Source organism: Procambarus clarkii, unplaced genomic scaffold (genome assembly GCF_040958095.1).
Source record: "Procambarus clarkii isolate CNS0578487 unplaced genomic scaffold, FALCON_Pclarkii_2.0 HiC_scaffold_283, whole genome shotgun sequence".
NCBI lineage: Eukaryota > Metazoa > Arthropoda > Malacostraca > Decapoda > Cambaridae > Procambarus > Procambarus clarkii.
Window position 1 is genome coordinate 252,785 of NW_027189316.1, and position 17,533 is coordinate 270,317.

Consider the following 17,533-nt stretch of genomic DNA (forward strand, 5'->3'; position numbering starts at 1 on the left):
AGGAGGTTAACCTTTAAGGTCGTCTGCTTCTAGGGTCGTCCGCCTCTGAAGTCGTCTGCCTCCGAAATCATCTGCCTCTAAAGTTGTCTGCCTCTGAGATCGTCTGCCTCTGTGGACGTCAGTCTTTGAGGTCGTTACCTCTGAGGTCGTCTTCCTCTGAGGTCGTTACCTCAAAGACTGTTAAGTTAACCTTTAAGATCGTCCGCCTCTAAGGTCGTCTTCCTCTGAGGTCGTCTGCCTCTGAGATCGTCTACCTGGCATTTGCCTCTGAGATCGTATGACACTAAGGTTGTCTGCTTCTGAGGTCGTCTCCTGCAGGACGGACATCGCCGGGGCAGAGGTTGGCACGGCAACAAGGAGAGACAAATATAATAGTTCACGACTACTTATTCTGAAGAGCAAAAATTTATGTTCCGAGCCACCGACATCTTGCACCACCACAACACATTCACACACAAAAAATTAGAATTTTAGCATAAAGTTTATTTAGTAGAAAACTGTTTATATTTAACAGTTTTGACATGTACAGAAGGTCGGGTGCTGACACCGTCAGGAGTAGCGGAGATCCTGGGACTCGGAGCCTCACTTGAGTCACCACAACACACCAGAGAACACATTGGGGGTGGTATAAAGCAACTGAAGTGTGAGGGCCACGGCCGGACGTTACATTAACAGTAACCCCATAATTTCTTAAATATGAAATTAATATTTATATTAATTATCTTAAATGAATTTCAGGGAAGAAATTAACACTACAGCGGTGAGTCTACAAATCACTACAACTGTCAATTATGTCAGCATTTTTTCCAAAATTAATATTTATAAGACAATGAAGGCGTTTTCACTAATGAAACAAGGAAGCATGATAGCTGAAGATTGCTTTGTGTCTAAACTTTCTGAATTGTGGACACTGCTTTTATGATAACCAAAAAGATCGAGATTAATCACTGTCATCACTGCAGTATTGATCAAGATTTTCGGAGTTAAGCAAGAGATGGGACACGAACCATGGGTTCAATACGACCACCTCTCATTATCTCAGCTTCCATGATCGAGCCTAGATGTTCTTCAGCTAGTGTTGTGGGTGTTATGGGTGTTGTAGATGCGTGGTGGGTGTTGTGCGTGTTATTGGTGTTATAGGTGTTGTGTGAGTTGTGGGTGGATGACGCTTCTCTATAGTGGACAGGTGGCACTGCTCTAGAGTGGACGGGTGACACTTCCCTATTCTTGGCAGCAGACACTGTTTTTGAGTGGACGGGTGACACTTCCGTATTCTTGGCAGGAGACACTGTCCAATAGTGGACGGGTGGCACTTCTGTATTTTGGACTGGAGACACTGTCCTAGTGTGGACGGATAGCACATCTGTATGCTTAGAAGGAGACACTGTCTCTGAGTGGACGGGCGACACTTCTGTATTTTGAGCTCGAGGCTCTACCATACAGTGGACGGGAGGCAATTCTCTCTTTTGAGTAAGAGGCACTGTCGTAGAGTGGACGGGTGGCACTTCTGTATCGTGGACGGCTGGTACTCGCATAGACTGAACATAAGACACTTCTGGATACTGGACAGCTGATACTGGCCTATACTGGACGTGTGGAACATTTGTATAGTGGACAGGAGGCACTGGCGTACGGTTGACAGACGCCCCTTGTGAATGGCGGACAGGAGTCGCCGGTGAACAGTGGACGGGAACCATTGTTGAGTGATTGACGGAAGCCTTCGGTGCACAACGTGAGTATGGCTTTAGTCTTCGGGGTGGGTTAGGCACTGTCTTATTGTGTTCATGAGGGACTCTCATGTGGAGCTCTTGAGTTACTGTCATTTGGGGCTCTTGAGACACCGTCATTTGGGGCTCTTGAGGCACCGTCATTTGGGGCTCTTGTGGCACTGTTATGTGGAGCTCTTGTGGCACTGTCATGTGGGGCTCTTGATCCACTGTCATGTGGAGTTCTTGTGGCACTGCCATGTGAAGCTCTTGAGGCATTGTCATTTGGGGTTCTTGAGGCACTCTCTTGTGGGGCTCTTGAGGCACCGTCATTTGGGGCTCCTGAGGCACTGTCCTGTGGGGCTCTTGAGGCACTCTCTTGTGGGGTTCTTGAGGCACTCTCTTGTGGGGCTCTTGAGGCACTGTCATTTGGGGCTCCTGAGGCACTGTCCTGTGGGGCTCTTGAGGCACTCTCTTGTGGGGCTCTTGAGGCACCGTCATTTGGGGCTCTTGAGGCACTCTCATTCGGGGCTCTTGAAGTACTGTCCTGTGGGGCTCTTGAGGCACTTTCATGAGGGGCTCTTGAGGGCACTGTCATGTGGTGATCCTGAGGCACTGACATGTGGTGATCCTGAGGCACTGTCATGTGGTGATCCTGAGGCACTGTTATGTGGTGATCCTGAGGCACTGTCATGTGGTGATCCTGAGGCACTGTCATGTGGTGATCCTGAGGCACTGTCATGTGGTGATCCTGAGGCACTGTCATGTGGTGATCCTGAGGCACTGTTATGCGAGGCTCTCGTGGCACTGTCATTTGGGGCTCTTGTGGCAATGTCATGTGGGGCTCTTGAGTCGCTGTCATGTAGGGCTCTTGAGTCACTGTCATATGGGGATCCTGAGGCACTGTTATGTGGGGCTTTTGAGGCACTGTCATGTGACGCATTTGAGGCACTGTCATGTGAGGCACTGTCATGCGGGGCTTTTGAGGCACTGTCATGTGAGGTATTTGAGGCACTGTCATGTCGGGCTTTTGAGGTATTGTCATGCGGGGCTTTTGAGGCACTGTCATTTGGTGATCCTGAGACACGATCAAGTGCGGATTTTTAGGCACTGTCATGTAAGGCTCTTGAGGCACTGTCATCTGGAAATTTTGGAGCACTGTCATGTGGGACTTTTGAGAACCTGTCACGTGGGGCTCTGTTGGCACTGTCATGTGGGGCTCGTGAGGTATTGCTATATGGCATTCTTGAGGCACTGTCATATTGCGTTCCTGAGGCACTGTCATATTGCGTTCTTGAGGCACTGTCATATTGCGTTCCTGAGGCACTGTCATATTGCGTTCTTGAGGCACTCTAATATTGCGTTCCTGAGGCACTCTAATATTGCGTTCTTGAGGCACTGTCATATGATGTACTTTTGGCACTGTCATATGATGTACTTTTGGCACTGTCATAACGCTGGCGGGGAGCTCTGGCTTATGTTGGTCATGGTTAACTGATGAATATTTAGCTTGTGACACAGGTGTGTAGCAGACCTGAGGCACTACAGTGTACTGGACCGGAGGCCCTGTTGAATGATGGATGGCAGGCACCGGTGTATGCTGGAAGGGAGGCATCGGTGTATGCTGGAAGGGAGGCACCGGTGTATGCTGGAAGGGAGGCACCGGTGTATGCTGGAAGGGAGTCACCGGGGTATGCTGGAAGGGAGGCACCAGTGTATGCTGGAAGGGAGTCACCGGTGTATGCTGGAAGGGAGTCACCGGTGTATGCTGGAAGGGAGTCACCGGTGTATGCTGGAAGGGAGTCACCGGTGTATGCTGGAAGGGAGGCACCGGTGTATGCTGGAAGGGAGGCACCGGTGTATGCTGGAAGGGAGTCACCGGGGTATGCTGGAAGGGAGTCACCAGTGTATGCTGGAAGGGAGTCACCGGTGTATGCTGGAAGGGAGTCACCGGTGTATGCTGGAAGGGAGTCACCGGTGTATGCTGGAAGGGAGGCACTGGTGTATGCTGGAAGGGAGGCACTGGCGTGTGCTGGATGGGAGGGACCGGTGTATACGCTGCAGTATAATGGACGGATGAAGATGGTGTATAGTGTGTGGGGGTCACTGAGGTATGGCAGGCGTGGGGCACTTGTGTATAGTCGGTGTTGATCATCGCTGTATACTGGGGGGAAGCCAGTGTTTTATAATGTATGGGTAGTAATGGCGTAATATAGTTTGTGGGTGCTTGTGTTTGATTGGTGAGAGCCACTGTTGTATAGTGAGTGGGAGGTCCCGATGTATGGGAAGAAGGAGATAATACTAACGTGTTGTACTTGGGCCTTTTGGGTTGGGTAGAGGGGACAGGAGGCTTAGGTAATATTTGTCTGAGTTGATTGTGGATGGCTGGGGGAGGTTGACGAGGGACGGCAGGCCAACTTGTTAACGGCCCCAGTGTGGACACTTTGTGACGGTCTAGTAGTAGGCGGAGCCGGTGTAGACAGGTGAGACGGTCTAGTAGTAGGCGGAGCCGGCGTAGACAGGTGAGACGGTCTAGTAGTAGGCGGAGCCGGTGTAGACAGGTGAGACGGTCTAGTAGTAGGCGGAGCCGGCGTAGACAGGTGAGACGGTCTAGTAGTAGGCGGAGCCGGTGTAGACAGGTGAGACGGGCCAGTGGTAGGCGGAGCCGGTGTAGACAGGTGAGACGGGCCAGTGGTAGGCGGCGGCGGCGATGTGAACACTTGAGACAGGCTGGGAGGTACATTCAATATCCTGCTTGGTCTGAAAGTATCGTTACGAAGAATGTAGAGAACTTGTACCTGGTCACGATTCAACATATTTACAGAGAAATATATTCAACATAAGCAGTCAAGATCTATGGAAAGCTGATAACAATACAGTTAACAGTTACATTCTAGAAACTTATATACATCATTAAGAAATACTTTTGGTAATTGACTTACTTGTTGAACGCTGGATGTCGAGCAGGAAGAGGAGGTGCCTGCTGCTGTTGACTTGTTGAGCCAGCAGGAAGAGATGCCTGCTGCTGTTGACTTGTGGAGGCAGCAGGAGGAGGTGCCTGCTGCTGTTGACTTGTGGAGGCAGCAGGAAGAGGTGCCTGCTGCTGTTGACTTGTGGAGGCAGCAGAAGGAAGTGCCTGCTGCAGTTGACTTGTGGAGGCAGCAGGAAGAGGTGCCTGCTGCTGTTGACTTGTGGAGGCAGCAGGAAGAGGTGCCTGCTGCTGTTGACTTGTGGAGGCAGCAGAAGGAAGTGCCTGCTGCTGTTGACTTGTGGAAGTAGCAGCAGGAGGTGCCTGCTGCTGTTGACTTGTGGAGGCAGCAGGAAGAGGTGCCTGCTGCTGTTGACTTGTGGAGGCAGCAGGAAGAGGTGCCTGCTGCTGTTGACTTGTGGAGGCAGCAGGAAGAGGTGCCTGCTGCTGTTGACTTGTGGAGGCTGCAGCATGAGGAAAAGCCAGACGAAAACGTCGTCGGAATCCTTGGTTGAAGGTTTCTGGAGCAACTATGATGAGACGACTGCGGTGAAGCAGGTCTCCAACTCGCTTCCTCACACGAGATAAAGGCACGTCTCTTATGCAGGAGGGCGACCGTTTCATGAGCTCATTCACTGCCTCATGTGTAGACACACAACCTGTAAATATCGTTCTTGTATAAACCCATATTCTGTACTATTAATTCCCGTGGTCGTTCACACACAGCAATAAAGAATTCCTACAAGAACAAACGGGACCACACTCCTTGATCAGCACACACTCTTAACTTACAGGTGTCTAAACAGTCTAATTAATTTGTCACTCAGAAGGTCTAAGTGTAAACATTCCGAGAGTTCTGTCAGTATATTCTTGTTGTCATGTAAAGTGACTACGTGAACCCTTCTTAACAAGGTATACTTCGTTCAGGATTATTATTACCTCATGAAATTATAATTGTATATGGTTAAGTTTTAAGATGTTACTCACTAAATGTTAAAATGTTACTAATCATAACTCTTGTTAAGATTAGTAAGTAAGTAGTGTGTTAGTTTAGGTCATTACTCTGGTAAAACAAGAGTAGCAACTACACTCCAACCAACGAACTATAACTTTATGTCGTATACAATACACATTAGTCTTTAATAAACTTCATCAAAGAGTATGCTGGTAAATGAGTTCTGTAGTCATTGCTAATTGTTAATTTATCCCTAATATGTTTACCTCTACTACTACTATGCCAAAGACAGGCGAGTAGAGAGGTGACTTCGCTCTTTGTAAGGTTGGCGTTCGATCCCCCAATGGTCCAAGTGGTTGGGCATCGTTTCTTCCCTCCATTCTCATGTCCAAGCTTGTTTTCCTTGTATCTTTCCCAAGTACATAAAAGTAACACGAGTTTGTGCTCTCTCCTCATAATTAACTTGCCTATCTATAGTAAGTTCAGAAAAAAATAATTCAAAAGAATAATTTGCACTTACCCAAAGGAGCTGAAGCAATGATGTCGACCAAGTGCTTCGTCAACTGAGACTTGTACCCTCTGCATTGGTTGTTGTTGCCGCCTCCTGTTTACCATTAATTTATTAGACAACATCCTTTGTTTATTTTTTTTAACCAAAACAGCATAATTTATTTATAACAAATAAAACCATATATATATATATATATATATATATATATATATATATATATATATATATATATATATATATATATATATATATATATATATATATATATATATATATATACTCCTTACTCCTTTTTTGTAACAAAGTTCAAATAAAGTAAATATATATGTGTACATACAAAAGAATGGGGGTGGTAGGAGAAGATAATATTAGTGTTCAGTGAGAGACCACAAGGTCTCCTCTGAATACTTTTTATTTTCTTCTCCGAGGCTATGGGTCCCCACATTGGCACCAGAGGTGGTACCCTCACAAACTTTTATATATATATATATATATATATATATATATATATATATATATATATATATATATATATATATATATATATATATATATATATATATATATATATATTTTGGTAGCAGTCTTTCCTGTAGACATATATTATTAAATATGACCGAAAAAGTAAGATTAATAATTCTAACACGAATTTTCTCAATCTTTCGTACATTTCTTTTCACTGTTGGAGGTAAATCAAAAATCAATTCTCCAAAATTCATTTTTATTTCTAGTCTGACGCGACACGAGCGCGTTTCGTAAAACTTATTACATTTTCAAAGACTTTAGTTCACAAATACACAACTGAATAGAACTTACGCATCTCCGATTTTATATCTATATTTGAGTGAGGTGGAAGGGGTGATGTGGCATTAACACAAGACAGAACAAGATGTGGCATTAATAGGGTATTAATTTCATCAACACAAGACAGAACAAGAGGGTATTAATAGGGTATTAATTTCATCAACACAAGACAGAACACGACACAATGGATATTGAATAGAAGTGTTTGTAGAAAGCCTATTGGTCCATATTTCTTGATGCTTCTATATTGGAGCGGAGTCTTGAGGTGGGTAGAATATAGTTGTGCAATAATTGGCTGTTGATTGCTGGTGTTGACTTCTTGATGTGTAGTGCCTCGCAAACGTCAAGCCGCCTGCTATCGCTGTATCTATCGATGATTTCTGTGTTGTTTACTAGGATTTCTCTGGCGATGGTTTGGTTGTGGGAAGAAATTATATGTTCCTTAATGGAGCCCTGTTGCTTATGCATCGTTAAACGCCTAGAAAGAGATGTTGTTGTCTTGCCTATATATTGGGTTTTTTGGAGCTTACAGTCCCCAAGAGGGCATTTGAAGGCATAGAAGACGTTAGTCTCTTTTAAAGCGTTCTGTTTTGTGTCTGGAGAGTTTCTCATGAGTAGGCTGGCCGTTTTTCTGGTTTTATAGTAAATCGTCAGTTGTATCCTCTGATTTTTGTCTGTAGGGATAACGTTTCTATTAACAATATCTTTCAGGACCCTTTCCTCCGTTTTATGAGCTGTGGAAAAGAAGTTCCTGTAAAATAGTCTAATAGGGGGTATAGGTGTTGTGTTAGTTGTCTCTTCAGAGGTTGCATGGCTTGCATATATATATATATATATATATATATATATATATATATATATATATATATATATATATATATATATATATATATATATATATATATATATATATATATATATATATATATATATAAAACTGAAAACTCACACCCCAGAAGTGACTCGAACCCATACTGCCAGGAGCACTCTGCTGGCGTACAGAAGCCCATAAGCACTCGACCAACTCGACCGGACATAAGAGGGTGGTAGTCGAGGCTATTTCCTCGGAGAGTATTCAGTTGCATAGAGTCCTGGGGACCATTCAGGCTTGTTCGCATTTGTGTTTCTCACGTGTGCCCCAAAGAATGAGGTGATTTGATAAAATACCATGCCCAAGATTACCAACCGAGTGCCGGCGGGGAGATGGAAATAGCCTCGGCTACCATCCTCTTTTGTCCAGTCGAGTTGGTCGAGCGATTAAGGGATCCTGAATGCCAGCAGAGTGCTACTGGCATACAGGATCGAGTCACTTCTGAGGTGTGAGTTTTCAATTGCAAATAGTCCTGGGAATCATTCGGGCTTGTTCGCATTTCTGTTCCTCATGTGTGCCCCAAACAATGAGGTGATTTGATAAAGTACCATGCCCAAGACTACCAACCGAGTGCCGGCGGGGGGGATGGAAATAGCCTCGGCTACCATCCTCTTTTGTCCAGTCGGGATGGTCGAGTGGTTAAGGTGTCCTGTACGCCAGCAGAGTACTCCTGGCAGTATGGGTTCGAGTCACTTCTGAGGTGTGATTTTTCAGTTGCATTCAGGCTTGTTTGCATATATATATATATATATATATATATATATATATATATATATATATATATATATATATATATATATATATATATATATATATATATATATATATATATGTATATATATATATATGTCGTACCTAGTAGCCAGAACGCACTTCTCAGCCTACTATGCAAGGCCCGATTTGCCTAATAAGCCAAGTTTTCCTGAATTAATATATTTTCTCTAATTTTTTTCTTATGAAATGATAAAGCTACCCATTCCATTATGTATGAGGTCAATTTTTTTTATTGGAGTTAAAATTAACGTAGATATAGGACTGAACCTAACCAACCATACCTAACCTAACCTATGATGACCTCCGCCTAGCTCTCAGAGATATAGCTCAACAAGAGCCAGTCTTCCTCCTGGGAGATTTTAATGCAAGAGTTGGATCACAGCTCTTGGCCTTCCTGCCTGGGCCAGTTTGGATTTGGGAAGATGAATAAGAGTGGGCAGCGCCTCCTGGAGTTCTGCTGCCGTCATGATCTCTGCATCACCAATTCCTTCTTCGACACCAAGCCCCAGCATAAGATTTCCTGGAGACATCCCAAGTCTAAGCATTGGCACCAACTCGACCTGGTGCTTAGGGGGCGTAACAATCTGAGAAATGTCAAACTGACCCGCAGCTTCCAGAGCGCAGATTACGACACCGACCACTCTCTCGTCGTTTGCAGAGTAAAGTTCCAGCCCCGGAAAATCCACAGAGCAAAGAAGGAGGGAAGACCACGCACTAACGTAAACAAGACCCGTGACCTTCACAAGGTGGAGGAATTCACTGCGGCGCTGGTAAATGCCCTACCTGTTCCATCCTGCGATAGCGCAAGTGAGAGGTGGTTACATCTCAGGGGCACTATTTTCAACACTGCCATGTCCAAATTCGGTAAGAGGCAGAACAAGTCAGCAGATTGGTTCGAGGCCAGTGCAGAGGAACTGTTACCCCTCGTAGAGGAAAAGAGACGAGCTCTCTCATCCTACAAGAACCTGCCCTCAGAAAGGACAGGTTCAGAAAAGGAAAGGACATGTACGAAGAGATCAAACAGGCAACAGGCCCTACCCTACGGCTCCTCTAAATTCAGCCACTGGAGAGATCATTAAAGACCGTGATCAACAGATGAATCGCTGGGTGGAACATTACTCCGAACTCCACTCCAGAGAGAACTTGGTCAGCGTAAAGGCTTTGGATGCAATTGAATGCCTGCCCATCATGGAAGAACTTGATCTGGAACCAACTGTGGAAGAAGTTGAGAAAGCAGTGGATTCACTTTCCTCAGGGAAGGCCCCAGGAGACGACAGGATTCCTCCTGAAGTTCACAAGTACGCTCGTGGAACACTTAAATCTGAGCTTCATGAACTTCTGTGCCAGTGCTGGAGGGAGGGCTCGTTGCCACTAGACATGACAGATGCAAACATCATCACTCTCTGCAAAAATAAAGGTGACAGAAGCGATGTAAACAACTATCGCGGCATATCCCTCCTCAGCGTCGTTGGCAAACTCTTCGCTAGGGTCGTTTTGGTCAGGCTTCAGATTCTTGCCGAAAGAGTGTACCCCGAGTCACAGTGTGGTTTCCGACCACAGAGGTCGACCATTGACATGGTGTTCTCCCTGAGACAGCTTCAAGAAAAGTGCAGGGAGCAGAGAAAAACCTTGTACATTGCCTTTATTGACCTTACAAAGGCCTTCGACCTCGTGAGTAGGGACGGACTCTTCAAGATCTTGGCCAAAATTGGCTGTCCACCCATCCTACTCAGCATGATACAATCGTTCCACAAAGATATGAAGGGAACAGTCGTGTACGACGGCTCAACTTCTGAACAATTCAACATTAACAGTGGTGTTAAAAAGGGGTGTGTTCTTGTTCCAACCCTGTTCGGCATCTTCTTCGCGATCCTCGTCAAGCATGCCTTTGGAACAACCACAGAAGGCATCTATCTCCGTACAAGATCTGATGGAAAGCTCTATAATCTATCCAGACTCCGAGCAAAGACAAAAGTACAGATGCGAATCCTAAGGAAGTTCATCTTCGCCGACGACGCAGCGATCACCACACACACAGCAGAAGGCCTGCAGGAGCTACTCAACCGCTTTGACGCAGCTTGTTCTGCATTCGGCCTGACGATCAGTCTGAAGAAGACACAGGTGATGGGACAAGATGTCAATGAGCTACCCTGTACAAATATAGCAGACAATGTGCTGGAGGCAGTTCACGAGTTTGTGTACCTGGGTTCCACAATCTCAGACACCCTTTCCCTGGTCACTGAGCTCAACAGGCGTATCGGGAAGGCCGCAACAACACTGGCCAGGCTCACAAAGCGCGTTTGGGAAAATACCAAACTGACAGTACACACCAAGGCACAAGTCTACATGACATGTGTGGTGAGTACACTTCTCTACGGCTCGGAATCCTGGACCCTGCGCTCTCGCCAGGAGAGACGGCTTAATACCTTTCACATGCGGAACCTGAGACGCATCCTTGACATCACAGGGAAAGACCACGTCACCAACAACACTGTACTCGAAAGAACAGGAGTCCCTTCAATGTTCACTCTCCTGAAACAGAGACGCATGCGATGGCTGGGACGTGTCACACGCATGGTCGATGGCCGCATACCAAAGGACCTCTTGTATGGAGAACTGACATCAGGAAGGAGACCCACCGGAAGACCTCAGCTGTGTTTCAAAGATGCCTGCAAACGGGACCTCAAGCAGATGAACATCGACATCAACACTTGGGAGGCAGCAGCTGCGGACAGATCTGCCTGGAGATGTAAAGTGCAGAAGGGACTCCAGCAATTCGAGGATAAACTAAAGAGGCAGGCGGAGGGTAATAGATTTCAGAGAAGGTCTCGACCACTGTCAGACGCACCCGCTTCGGCGTTTATTTGCGCTCGCTGTAGTCGAGACTGTCATTCTCGGGTTGGCCTTCACAGTCACAGCAGGCGCTGCATCCAACTAGACTACAACAACTAGACACCCAGGGCACAACTTCATAACCCCACGGGATTGACGGATGCCTACTGTTACATATACACATATGCAATAACAATCAACCACATAACTAAATGTTGGCAAAATTCACTTCTTAATTAACATAAATATAAATAATGCTCACCTGTAGTCATGACTGAAATATCTGTAGGATATCACTTAAATATAAAACTGTTGACACTATAGTGATGACTGTTCTCACTAATGTTTGGCCGATAACTGGGAATTATCACCTCATCAGGTTAATTTATATGAAACAAATCACACGTGACCTAATCTAGACCTCGCAATGTCATGTGTCGGCGGCCTCTTCTTATGTTCAAGTTGACACTAATGATGGCACGTCTCCTCCACTATTGCCACGCCATCAACGCTATTGTCGCATCCTTACATCTTCTGTCACGCCAACACTGGTGTCAATAGGAGATTGACGGTAGCATCAATGGTGCCAGGAAGAGAGACAGACACACCGCCGCAGCTGTTGTCACGACAAGAATGATGCCGCCATCACTGGCGTTATGAAGACTGTGACGCCGCTGAAGTCTATGAGAAAGCGAGGACACTGCCACTGTTCCAGTGAAGAAAGTAATGCCGCTATCTCCTGTGTCAATGATCGTGACTGCGCCAAAACTGGTGTCGTTAACACAGTAACCATGTCCCCGATGGTGTCTTTAAGAGTGTGACATCGTCACTATTTGTGTCATAAACAGAGATACGCCGCCACTAATAGTGTCATGAACAGTGTGACGCCGCCACCGCTGGTGTCACGAGTAGAGTGACGCTGCAATTAATTAAGTCACAAACAGAGTGACGCCGGCAGAGATAGTGTCATGAAGAGAGTGAAGCTGCCTCCAATAGTGTCATGAAGAGAGTGACGCCGCCACCAATAGTGTCATGAACAGGGTGACGCCGTCACCAATAGTGTCATGAACAGAGTGAAGCCGCCACATATAGTGTCATGAACAGAGTGACGCCGCCACCAATAGTGCCATGAACAGATTGACGCCGCCACCAATAGTGTCATGAACAGAGTGACACCGACACCAATAGTGCCATGAATAGAGTGACGCCGCCACCAATAGTGTCATGAACAGAGTGACACCGACACCAATAGTGTCATGCACCGAGAAATGCCGCCGCCAATAGTGACATCAACATAGTGACGCCACCGCCAATAGTGTATTCAACAGAGTGACACTATTGGTGGCGGCGTCACTCTGTTATTGACACTATTGGCGGCGGCTTCACTCCGTTCATGACACTATTCGTGGCGGCATTTCTCTGTGCATGACACTATTGGTGGCGGCGTCACTCTGTTCATTACACTATTAGTGGTGGCGTCATTCTGTTCCATAACACTATTGGTGGTGGCGTCACTCTGTTCCATAACACTATTGATGGCGGGGTCAATCTGTACATGACACTATTGGTGGCGGCGTCACTTTGTTCATGACACTATTGGTGGCGGCGTCACTTTGTTCATGACACTATTGGTGGCGGCGTCACTCTGTTCCATAACACTATTGGTGCCGGAGTCACTCTGTTCCATAACACTATTGGTGGTGGCGTCACTCTGTTCCATAACACTATTGATGGCGGGGTCAATCTGTACATGACACCATTGGTGGTGGCGTCATTCTGTTCCATAACACTATTGGTGGTGGCGACATTCTTTTCATGACACTACTGGTCGCGGCGTCACTCTGTTCCATAACACTATTGGTGGCGTCACTCTGTTCCATAACACTACTGGTGGCGGTGTCACTCTGTTCCATAACACTGTTGGTGGCGGCGTCACTCTGTTCCATAACGCTATTGGTGGCGGCGTCACTCTGTTTATGACACTATTGGTGGCCGTGCCACTCTGTTCATGACACTATTGGTGGTGGCGTCACTCTGTTCCATAACCCTATTGGTGGCGGCGTCACTCTGTTCATGACACTATTGGTGGCGGCGTCACTTTGTTCATGACACTATTGGTGGCGGCGTCACTCTGTTCCATAACACTATTGGTGCCGGAGTCACTCTGTTCCATAACACTATTGGTGGTGGCGTCACTCTGTTCCATAACACTATTGATGGCGGCGTCAATCTGTACATGACACCATTGGTGGTGGCGTCATTGTGTTCCATAACACTATTGGTGGCGGCGTCACTGTTCATGACACTACTGGTGGCGGCGTCACTCTGTTCATGACACTATTGGTCGCAGCGTCACTCTGTTCATGACACTATTGGTGGCGGCGTCAGTCTGTTCCATAACTCTTTTGGTGGCGGCGTCACTCTGTTCCATAACACTATTGGTGGCGGCGTCACTCTGTTCCATAACACTTTTGGTGGCGGCGTCACTCTGTTCCATAACACTATTGGTGGCGGCGTCACTCTGTTCATGACACTATTGGTGGCGGGGTCACTCTGTTCATGACACTACTGATGGCGGCGTCACTCTGTTCCATAACACTATTGGTGGCGGCGTCACTCTGTTCATGACACTACTGATGGCGGCGTCACTCTGTTCCATAACACTATTGGTGTCGGCGTCACTCTGTTCCATAACACTATTGGTGGCGGCGTCACTCTGTTCCATAACACTATTGGTGGCGGCGTCACTCTGTTCCATAACACTATTGGTGGCGGCGTCACTCTGTTCCATAACACTATTGGTGGTGGCGTCACTCTGTTCATGACACTACTGATGGCGGCGTCACTCTGTTCCATAACACTATTGGTGGCGGCGTCACTCTGTTCCATAACACTATTGGTGGCGGCGACATTCTTTTCATGACACTATTGGTGGCGGCGTCACTCTGTTCCATAACACTATTGGTGGCGGCGACATTCTTTTCATGACACTACTGGTGGCGGCGTCACTCTGTTTCATAACACTATTGGTGGCGGCGTCACTATGTTAATTGACACTATTGGTGGCGTTGTTACTCATTTCATTACACTATTATTGGCGGCGCCACTCTGTTATTGACTTTTTTTAATGGTGGTGTCACTGTTCATGACCACTGTTAGTGTCCCGGCCGTCACTTCTGGTGTCTTTTTTGGTTGTTTTTTTCATTTTCCCGACTTAGGTGGCATTCGACACTTGTTAGTGTCTGCGTCCAACTGTGTTCATGACCCATGTTAGTGTCGGCGTCACTCTGTTCATGACACTAATGGTGGCGGTTGTCACTCAGTTAACTACACTTATTAGTGGCGGTGGTGTTTTACTGTTCGTTCCCCACCAGCTCGTAATATTGGTTACAGTGTTAAGTATATTCTAGGGGTCACTCGCCGTAATCTAAATGCTATACCAGGGTGCCCCGTGACTACAGTACAAGAAAGAAAAATATAATACCATGTTCTAAACATAGGCACAACTTATATATATATATATATATATAATATATATATATATATATTATATCATATATATTATTATATATATATATATATATATATATATATATATATATATATATATATATATATATATATATATATATATATATATATATATATATATATATATATAGTTCAAAGTTCAAACAAAGTTCAAATAAAGTAAATATATATGTGTACATACAAAAGAATTGGGGTGGTAGGAGAAGATGATATTAGTGTTCAGTGAGAAACCACAAGGTCTCCTCTGAATACTTTTTATTTTCTTCTCCGAGGCTATGGGTCCCCACATTGGCACCAGAGGTGGTACCCTCACAAACTTTTCTATATATATATATATATATATATATGTCGTACCTAATAGCCAGAACGCACTTCTCAGCCTACTATTCAAGGCCCGATTTGCCTAATAAGCCAAGTTTTCATGAATTAATGTTTTTTTGTCTACCTAACCTACCTAACCTAACCTAACCTAGCTTTTTTGGCTATCTAACCTAACCTTACCTATAAATATAGGTTAGGTTAGGTTAGGTAGGGTTGGTTAGGTTCGGTCATATATCTACGTTAATTTTAACTCCAATAAAAAAAAATTGACCTCATACATAGAGAAATGGGTAGCTTTATCATTTCATAAGAAAAAAATTATAGTAAATATATTAATTCAGGAAAACTTGGCTTATTAGGCAAATCGGGCCTTGAATAGTAGGCTGAGAAGTGAGTTCTGGCTACTAGGTACGACATATATATATATATTATATATATATATATATATATATATATATATATATATATATATATATATATATATATAATATATACATATATATATATATATATATATATATATATATATATATATATATATATATATATATATATATATATATATATATATATATATATATATATATAATATGACAATGTCAGACCAATGTTCTGAAGATGTATTTAATATACGAAAGTACTTAAGGAAATTTCCTGTTTCATTTTTTCCTTCGTGGTCTGACATTGTCACATTCTTAATCACGTGTTTATTTTCGTGATATACACACACATATATAATATATATTATAATATATATAACACAAACTAATGGCATGTAATGTCAATACTATCAAACATGGCAATCACTTTGAATAACACTAGTGAATCAATGGGTAATCAATTAAAAGGTATTGTTCCTGTAGACAAAAATTATGCTACATTACTACAACAGTACAGAACACTTAACCGAGTATGTTTCCCAGGTGACGTCTCTCAGCGAACTGAGCTCTCTCTCCGACACTACACATAATTCTCTTAAAAGTCAAAAGTCAAAATTCAAAAGTTCATGAACAGAGTAACGCCGCCACCATTAGTGTCATGAACAAAGTGACGCCGCCACCAATAGTGTTATGGAACAGAGTGACGCCGCCACCAATAGTGTTATGGAACAGAGTGACGCCGCCACCAATAGTGTTATGGAACAGAGTAACGCCGCTGTCAATAGTGTCATGAACAGAATGTCGCCGCCACCAATAGTGTTATGGAACAGAGTGACGCCACCACCAATAGTGTTATGGAAAAGAGTGACGCCGCCACCAATTGTGTTATGGAACAAAGTGACGCCGCCGCCAATAGTGTTATGGAACAGAGTGACGCGGCCACCAATAGTGCCATGAACAGAGTGACGCTGCCACCAATAGTGTTATGGAACAGAGTGACGCCGCCACCAATAGTGTCATCAATAAAGTGACACCAGCGCCAATAGTGTTATGGAACAGAGTGAAGCCGACAACAACAGTGTTATGGAACAGAGTGACGACGCCACCCATAGTGTTATGGAACAGAGTTACGCTGCCACCAATAGTGTCATGAACAGAGTAACGCCGCCATCAATAGTGTCATGAACAGAGTGAAGCCGCCTCCAATAGTGTTATGGAACAGAGTGAAGCCGCCGCCGATAGTGTTATGGAACAGAGTGACGCCGCCTCCAATAGTGTTATAGAACAGAGTGACGCCGCCTCCAATAGTGTTATAGAACAGAGTGAAGCCGCCGCCGATAGTGTTATGGAACAGAGTGACGCCGCCTCCAATAGTGTTATAGAACAGAGTGATGCCGCCAGCAACAGTATTATGGAACAGAGTGACGCCGTCACCAAAAGTGTTATGGAACAGAGTGACGCCGCCACCAATAGTGTCATGAACAGAGTGACGCTGCCACCAATAGTGTCATGAACAGAGTGACGCCGCCACCAACAGTGTTATGGAACAGAGTGACGCCGCCACCAGAAGTGTATGGAACAGAATGTAGCCGCCACCAGTAGTGTTATGGAACAGAGTGACACCGCCGCCTATAGTGTTATGGAACAGAGTGACGCCCCCACCAATAGTGTTATGGAAAAGAATGTCGCCGCCACCAATAGTGTTATGGAACAGAGTGACGCCGCCACCAATAGTGTCATGAACAGAGTGAGGCCGCGAACAATAGTGTCATGTACAGAGTGACGCCGCCACCAATAGTGTCATGAACAGAGTGACGCCGCCGCCAATAGTGTTATGGAACACAATGACGCCACCACGAATGGTGTCATGTACAGATTGA

At 45.0% G+C, this 17,533-nt stretch overlaps 3 protein-coding genes across 3 annotated transcripts; all 3 read right to left on the minus strand.

The window, feature by feature from the left end:
- Positions 1–983: 983 nt before the first annotated feature.
- LOC138361295 (uncharacterized) lies at positions 984–1,697 on the minus strand. Its single transcript, XM_069320662.1, has one exon. It carries the CDS (start codon positions 1,695–1,697, stop codon positions 984–986), a length of 714 nt encoding a protein of 237 aa, XP_069176763.1.
- Positions 1,698–1,782: 85 nt separating this feature from the next.
- On the minus strand, positions 1,783–3,321 carry LOC138361296 (proteoglycan 4-like). Its single transcript, XM_069320663.1, has one exon. It carries the CDS (start codon positions 3,319–3,321, stop codon positions 1,783–1,785), a length of 1,539 nt encoding a protein of 512 aa, XP_069176764.1.
- A 1,323-nt stretch (positions 3,322–4,644) lies between these two features.
- On the minus strand, positions 4,645–5,298 carry LOC138361297 (uncharacterized). The gene has a single exon (XM_069320664.1). The coding sequence runs from the start codon at positions 5,296–5,298 to the stop codon at positions 4,645–4,647; it is 654 nt and encodes a 217-aa protein (XP_069176765.1).
- Between the last annotated feature and the right edge of the window lie 12,235 nt (positions 5,299–17,533).

What these genes read in the sequence shown, in the direction of transcription:
- LOC138361295 (XM_069320662.1), bottom strand. Translation starts at nt 1,697, where the DNA reads ATGGTTCCCGTCCACTGTTCACCGGCGACTCCTGTCCGCCATTCACAA.
- LOC138361296 (XM_069320663.1), bottom strand. Translation starts at nt 3,321, where the DNA reads ATGCCTCCCTTCCAGCATACACCGGTGCCTGCCATCCATCATTCAACA.
- LOC138361297 (XM_069320664.1), bottom strand. Translation starts at nt 5,298, where the DNA reads ATGAAACGGTCGCCCTCCTGCATAAGAGACGTGCCTTTATCTCGTGTG.